Consider the following 7,640-nt stretch of genomic DNA (forward strand, 5'->3'; position numbering starts at 1 on the left):
TATTGTCCCAAGAGGTGACAACTACACTTGGCGTGCTGCCTTCCAGCCGATGCTTTGCAGCTTGCCTCCATGGCCCCTACCACGAACGGCCATATGGTAAGCAGAGCCCGGAAGCAAGAGCTGCCAAGCCACGTGACATACACGATCACCATCCATCGCATGGCAGTGCCACTTCTGGGTACCACCACATGAAGGCCTGGAGACATGGACGGCTGCCAGGTGAGGAACCGGGTTGTGCCAGTCCGCCTCAGTGGCAGGGCTTTAGGGCTAGGGTTTGAGGGATGTAGCCAGGGCTGGGGAGTGGGGCTGGGAGCCCTAGGCTGCAGGATTGGGGCTGGAAGGCGGGCGGGATGGGCTGGGAGCCGGTGCTGGGGTAGCAGGCGAGGCTGGAGAGCTGGTCGGCCGGGAGCCGGGGCTGGGGAGCAGGCCGGGATCCGGGGCTGGGTAAGAGGGGGCGAGGCTGGGGTAGCGGCGGAGTGGGGCTGGAACGAGGGGGCGAGGGCTGGGGCGCAGGGGTCCGGAGGCGGGGCTGGGAGCCGGGGGCGAGGCTGCAGCGGCGTAGCTGGTGCTTTGGGGCTGCAGATGAGGCTGGGGCCGAGCCTGGCGCATGGGGAGCGGGCGAGTCTGCGGGAAGCGGGCCGGGGAGCTTGGGGTGGACGCGGGCTGGGCTGAAGCAGGTCGAGGCTGTAGAGAGCGGAGGCCGGGACCGGGGCTGTGTCCAAAGTGTGAGGCTGGAGTGGGGCCGGGAGCTGGGCGAAGAGGGGCAGGCCTGGGAGGCGGGGGCGAGGCTGTGGGAAGCGGGTGCCGGGAGCCGGGGGCTTGGACGCGGGGCCGGGCTGGGAGCAGTGGCGAGGCTGGAGAGCGGCCGGGGCGGGAGCCGGTGCTGTGGGATGCGGGGCGAGAGGCTGGGGAGCGGTGCCGGGGCTGGAGAGCGGGGCCGGGATCCGGGGCTGGGAAGAGGGGGCGAGGCTGGGGCGCAGGGCCGGGAGGCGGGGCTGGGAAGAGGGGGCAGGCCTGGAGAGCAGGGCCACCTGGGAAATGCTATTGTGCAGGCAGGTTTTTCACCAGCCCTGTCTCCATGAGCACACGCCGGGTGCACAAGTTCTGAGCACTGGCGCTTGCGTAGGAAAGTGAGAAACGGACGGTGCCAAACTACAGTCACCACCTTGCATCACGAGTGAAAGAGCAAAGTCTGGCAAACAGGGGGCTGTCCCATCAGTTGAGGGCCGGCAGGGTGGGGCGCTGGCAGCCTTTGCAGAGGAGCTGGCACAGCTCCGGCAGCCCCAGGGTTGGTGCAGCCAGAGCCTTCCCAAGACTGCCCCGCAGAGCGATGCCTAGAGAACAGGAGGCCATGCTGAGCTTCACCACCTGGGCTAGCAAGACAGGATGATGTCCTCCTCCGGCTAGGCCTGGGGCTAGGGCATGCAAGCAGTTCGCTCACCCAGCAGGGTTCAGGGACGCCTCTCTCCCGGGTCCTGCAGGGGGTGCTGTTCTCTGCAGCGAGGCAGGGCTGGAGCCGTGGCCCAGCCCTGGACTCCTTGGGGTGCCGGCTCAGCCTCCTGCCCCGCCAGCGCAGTGCCGTGCACCGGGTCGGTCTGGCTAGCCGGCCTTGCCCACTCACTATTCAAGGGGCCTGTTTTGCAGGTGGGACCTCAGAGCACAGTCAGCAGCATCCAGTGCCTGTGCAACCACCTCAGCGTCTTTGGCAGCTCCTTCTTCGTTGTGCCCCGGACGGTGAACATTCTGGACACAGGCAAGCTCCTAAGCAAGGTGGCCAGCAACCCGATTGGGGTGGCCTTGCTGGCCAGCCTGCTGGTGCTCCATGGTGCTGTTGGCGTGTGGGCGTGGAGGAGCGACCGAGTGGATATGAGAAAGGTAAAAAGGGAGCCATGGCTACACAGGTGTGGAGAAGGGTCAGCACAGCCGAGGAGTGGAACCCCAAACTGGGGAGCATCTGAAGGCCACAGGTGTGTTTTGGACCCCAGAACTCAGCTGGTGCTGGTACCCCCTGCCCGCGGGGTGCTTGCTCCAGCTCCACAGGCATTGTGTGCCACAACACGCAGCTAGGGGCCCCGGGATGCTGAAAACACAGCTGGCTGGGGCAGGGTAATCATGGCCCCAGCATCCCCGCCCACTTACCCACAGGCAGCCCCAGCACGGCCAGCTGGGCTCACACAGGAACAGGTCCCCCTTGCGGGTCATGCCAGGGCCTGGCAAAGGCCTTACTGCCTGAGCCAGAGGCTGCTGCCTCACGCTGCTCATGGGGGTGCTGGGGCCAGGCCTGCCTCGCTCCCTTGCTCAGGGGTGGGCGCTCACGGTGTTCCCAGCCATGCTCTCTCCTGTGGCTGCAGGTGAAGGTCACAGTCCTGGCAGACAACGACCCCAGGGCTCACGTCCGGTATGTGGTGCAGGTCTTCACTGGATACCGCAGGGGAGCAGCCACAACAGCAAAGGTAGGCAAGCTGCTGTGCATGACCCCCTTGGGTACGCTCACTGCCCCTCCCAGGAGGCTGCACTCTGGGGTGCTGGTGCCCACGGGACCGGCAGAACGGATACACAGAGCTTCTAGATGTATCATCAGCACATCCACCTCCTGGAGCCCACGTCAGATGCAGCCCAACACCTTCCAGCCAGCCGGGGGTTGAACTCCATGTCCCTGGGCCAGGGAGAGACAGTTATGTGCAGTGGGGGAGGTAGCATGAGCTGCAGGCAGCAGCAGTGTGTGAAGCTCTGTGAGCCAGTGCAGGGAGGCACAGGACCCATGCAGCATGGGGTGGTGCAGGACCTGTTGTGATGATGCTGCCTGTGGGAGCCAGCTGAGGTCATTCAATCAGGGTGAACTGCAAACAGAACGGGGCAGACAAACCCCAAAAGCTGGTGGATATTCCAATACCTAGGTCTACCAAGCCAGCACAAAACAGCGTCTGTATTACCTTACCAGTTACTCAGAAGTCCAAACATTGCAGTTCTCTTAAAGTGCCCAGGCTCAGGCCTCCGTCCGGACACACCTGTCAGATATGATGATGATGACTGAAAATCTTATCTCATCATATAAAAGAGAAAGTTCTCCTGATCCTAGAGGACCAAGTCCCAGACACAAGTCAAATGATAACTTAGATCTTACCCAAAATACACACTATAGTCAATTCTTGTTAACTAAACTAAAATTTAATAAAAAAAAAAAAAAAAAGAGAGAGAGATAGAGTGTTTGTTAAAAGATCAATATACAGGCAGACTTGAATTCAATTCTTGAGGTTCAGATACACAGCAGAGATGAGCTTGTCGTTGCCAGAAGTCCTTTTAGAAATAGTCCAGAGGTTATAGTCCAAGGTCCATATTCAGGGTGACTCTAGTCAGTGACAGGGGATCTCAATCCTTGTGGCTTAAGGTTTCCCCCTCTTGAAACCCAAAGCAGATCTGAGATGAAGCAGGATCGTGTCCCAGGGTTTTTATACATTTCCAGCAGCCTTTTGGCCTGAGAAAACAATGGGCTGAACTCTCCTTCTCCCAAACATCCTGGCAATTAGCACAGGATAATTTATCCATTAAACCATTCGATACAGGTGACCACAACCTTCACAGAGACACAGAGACAATACTACTATTTCACTCAATTATCTTCCTAAATGTTAATATTCCTTTTGTGATCTTTGACTCAAAGCTCTAGCAATAGACAAGACGTGTTTGCTGACATCACAAGCCCTGAGCAAACATCTACCCTTCTACCTCTAACAATGCAGACTTGCATTTCACAGCTCTGCTCATTTACAGTCTTCCTAACCAGTTTCTAAATTTCAGGTCAGTCTGGGAGGTAATGAACTCTTTCTGGCCCTGTGTGATGGAGTAGGGGCTGTGTGTGTGGGGAACGGGAAGGAGTAGGGACTGTCGGTGTGGGGAACGGGTAAAGTCAGGGGATGGTCTGTATGGTGGCGGACAGGTAGTCATGTGTAATCCGAACTCCGTGCAGGGGGGAGGGGGGCCAGCACCTGGGCGGAAGAGGGGGAACAAAAGCTGTTTTTTCGGCCGAGGAGGAAAGGCAGGGATCAGTTTGGTTTGGGCCGTGGGGAGGGAATTCAGGGTATCCTATGGCTGGGATCAATGCACCTGAACCCCAGAAGGACTCAGTGGAGGGGTCTGACTGTCCTGGCAAGCTCTGCTGTTTAACCTGTGTTCTCTGTTGTCAATAAACCTTCTGTTTTACTGGCTGGATAAAAGTCACGTGTCCCAGGAAGAGGGTGTTGCCAGGGCCGGACACCGTGACACCTGTCCCTTTCAATTGGAATTATTTACATCTCATAATCATCTGTTACAGAGGGGGGGGAGTCCGTTCCTGCCCCCCCTCTTCCGGGACTCACATGGGACTCTCATCCAGCCAGTAAAACAGTAAGGTTTATTGGACAAACAGGAACGCAGGTTACAGCAGAGCTTTTGCCACAGTCAGGGACCCCATCAATCGAGTCCTTCTGGGTGGTTTCAGGTGTGACTTGGATCTTCAGTTAGGGATTCCCGACACCCATCACCCAGCCCACAAAGCCGACACTAGAAACTAACCCCCCTCAGCCGGCCCCTTTCCTTTTGCTAGTTCCTCGGCAGAAATGTGGTTGACCTCCATCGTGCCTCCCCTGCCTAGCCTCAGGTTACAGGCTCATGAGTCATCCCCTAAAGTCCTCCTGTGCTCTCATCCCCCATGGCAGCACAGCCACTACTCCATCACAACATCACACGCTGTGCAGCACTGGACCTGCACAGTGCAGGGAGGGCACACGACGACATCCGCTGGGTGGTGCAAGAATCTGTGCAGTGGCATGGTGTTGTGTAGCCAGAACGGGGGAGCTCTGTGCAGCTGACACAGGGTGGCGTAGGACCTGTTGCAGCTATGGCAGGGAGGAGGCCAGGACAAGATCTCTGTCTGCAGTTGACGCAGGGAGGCAGCAGGACCAGGGAGGAACAGAACCAGCTGCATGGGTGGGTAGAATGCTTGGGCAGGGAGCTCTGTTGCAGCTAACACGGGTATCGCAGGACCCATGCATTGCAAGGGAGGCATAGGACCCGGGCAGGTGTGGGGAGGGAGAGCGCCGTGCACGCAGAAGGCACGGGACCCGGCAGGGGTGGGCATGGGAGGAGCCGCCATGGCAGTGCAGATGGCGATACAGGAACGGCGCCAAGTGGGAGGAGAGGAGTGGCCGGGCAGCGCGAAGGCACAGACGGGCGAGTGGGAGTACGGAGGAGCACCGCGGGCAGCGCGAAGGCACAGGAACCAGGCCGGGTGAAGGAGGGAGGAGTGCCGGGCAGCGCAGAAGGCACAGGACCAGGCCGGGTGATGGGAGAGAGTGCCGGGCAGCGCAGGAAGGCACATGGACCGGGCCGAGTGGGGAGGGAGGGCACGGCAGCGCAGAAGGCACAGGACCAGGCCGGGTGAGGAGGGAGGAGTGCCGGGCAGCGCAGAAGGCACAGGACCGGGCCGAGTGGGGAGGGAGGAGCGCCGGGCAGCGCAGAAGGCACAGGACCGGGCCGGGTGGGGAGGCAGGAGCGCCGGGCAGCGCAGAAGGCACAGGACCGGGCCGGGTGGGGAGGGAGGAGCACCAGGCAGCGCAGAAGGCACAGGACCCGGCAGGGTGGGGAGGGAGGAGCACCAGGCAGTGCAGAAGGCACAGGACCGGGCAGTGTGGGGAGGGAGGAGTGGGGGGCAGCGCAGAAGGCACAGGACCAGGCCGGGTGAGGAGGGAGGAGCGCCGGGCAGCGCAGAAGGCACAGGACCGGGCCAGGTGAGGAGGGAGGAGCGCCGGGCAGGGCAGAAGGCACAGGACCCGGCCGGGTGAGGAGGGAGGAGCGCCAGGCAGGGCAGAAGGCACAGGACCTGGCCGGGTGGGGAGGGAGGAGCACCAGGCAGCGCAGAAGGCACAGGACCCGGCCGGGTGAGGAGGGAGGAGCGCTGGGCAGCGCAGAAGGCACAGGACCGGGCTGGGTGGGGAGGGAGGAGCACCGGGCAGGGAGCTCTGTGCAGCGCCGTGCATGGCCAGGCGCTCTCCCTTGTGGCTGCAGGTCGTGCTCACACTGTACGGGACAGAGGGACGGAGCGAGCCGCACTGCCTGCGGGACCCCCACAAGCCTGTGTTTGAACGTGGTGGGCTGGACATCTTCCTCGTAACCACCTGGAGCTCCCTGGGGGAGCTGCACAACATCAGGCTCTGGCACGACAATTCTGGGTCCAGCCCCTCCTGGTAATGCCCGTGGAGTGAGCCAGGGGGCAAGGGAGGGGGCACCAGCTCCTGTTGTCAGGGGAGGGGAGACCCCTGGAGTGTGTCCCCCTGGGGCTGGGGCTGCATGAACAGGCAGCAGGTGAGCCACTGCCCCCTCCCCAGGTACGTCAGGCAGGTGGTGGTCAGCGACGTGTCAGCCAGGAGGAAGTGGCATTTCCTCTGCAGCGCCTGGCTGGCTGTGGATCTGGGTGACTGCCAGCTCGATCAGGTCTTCCCAGCAGCCTCCAGGAGTGAGCTACTCTCCTCCAGGTAAGCACCCCAGAGCCCAGCTCACTGCGTGCTCCGCGCCCGCCCACCGCTGGGGGCAGCCACAGCCAAAGCAGGCCTGCGCTGGGCTGGGCTGGGTGGGGCAGGTGGCCTCTGACTGCCTGGCACCCCCCTTCTCTCAGGCATCTGTTCTGCTCGGCTCTTGTGGAGAAGGTGACACACGACCACCTGTGGCTGTCGGTGCTGACCCACTGCCCCTGGGACCCCTTCACACGGCTCCAGCGCCTGGCCTGCTGCCTGACACTCCTGCTTTGCACCATGCTCATCAACATCATGTTCTGGAGAGACTCGCCGGAGGCTGGCAACCAGGCAGCCCTGCAGCCAGGTGAGCTGGGGATCCCTCCGCCAGGGCGGAGCCAGGGGCAGGGCAGGGCCGGGGCTCCCACTCCTGCATCTCCAGTCCCACACAGGTTGTGCAAACCCCATTCCTGCCTGGAGGCTCAGTGCACCTGCCTGCTCCAGGCCAGGGCACTCTAGGACTCAACTGTCCGGCATGCCCTGTGGGTGCCAGGTGCCTCAGGGCAGCATGGACGCCTGCAGGAGAGCCTGCCCTCCCTGTGCCCTGCTTCAAAGGGTTGGACTGGAAGGTGAGGGTGTGGGGGGTTCCACTCAGGGCCACACCTCTGTGGCCCCCCAGAACAGCTGCCAACGCCCTGGTGAGTGCCTCGGTTTCTCCCTGCACTGCGCAGTCCTGCGTGCCCCATGCTGGGCTAACGGCCGTCTCTCCCTGTGGCAGGGCGCATCCTGCTCACCTGGCAGGAGCTTGTTACCAGCGTGCAGACCGCGCTTATCCTGCTCCCTATCAACCTGGTCATTGGGCAAATCTTCCAGCTGGTCCCACCGCAGGAACTGCCGCTGCCCCCCACAGGCATCCGGCTCCCACGGGCCTCTGCACCCCCCCAGGAGGCGTCCCCCCTCAAGCGCATCACGCAGGTGAGTGCAGAGCAAGGGGCTCCTTTCCAGCCCAGTGAAGGGGTGGGAGTCTGTCACAAAGGCCCCGGGCAATGCTCTGGAACTGTTCCCCACCAAGCCAGGCAGGACTTTGGGGAGCCTCCTCCCCCTTGGAGCAGACTTGTTCAGGGCAAGAAGCTCACACGGCTTCACCTCCTGGGT

General features: G+C 61.8%; 1 protein-coding gene across 1 annotated transcript in view; it reads left to right on the forward strand.

Moving 5' to 3' along the window:
• The window catches only part of PKD1L3 (polycystin 1 like 3, transient receptor potential channel interacting), a 44,280-nt gene that overhangs the window by 13,892 nt on the left and 22,748 nt on the right, over window positions 1–7,640 (forward strand). The window contains exons 8-14 of the mRNA XM_075073856.1: window positions 47–96; window positions 1,645–1,875; window positions 2,352–2,453; window positions 6,043–6,221; window positions 6,363–6,509; window positions 6,650–6,852; window positions 7,264–7,460. Of these exons, the coding sequence (XP_074929957.1) occupies window positions 47–96; window positions 1,645–1,875; window positions 2,352–2,453; window positions 6,043–6,221; window positions 6,363–6,509; window positions 6,650–6,852; window positions 7,264–7,460 (1,109 nt within the window). The remainder of the gene's footprint in view (window positions 1–46; window positions 97–1,644; window positions 1,876–2,351; window positions 2,454–6,042; window positions 6,222–6,362; window positions 6,510–6,649; window positions 6,853–7,263; window positions 7,461–7,640) is intronic.

This window comes from Chelonoidis abingdonii, chromosome 19, assembly GCF_003597395.2.
Source record: "Chelonoidis abingdonii isolate Lonesome George chromosome 19, CheloAbing_2.0, whole genome shotgun sequence".
Taxonomy (NCBI): Eukaryota; Metazoa; Chordata; order Testudines; family Testudinidae; genus Chelonoidis; species Chelonoidis abingdonii.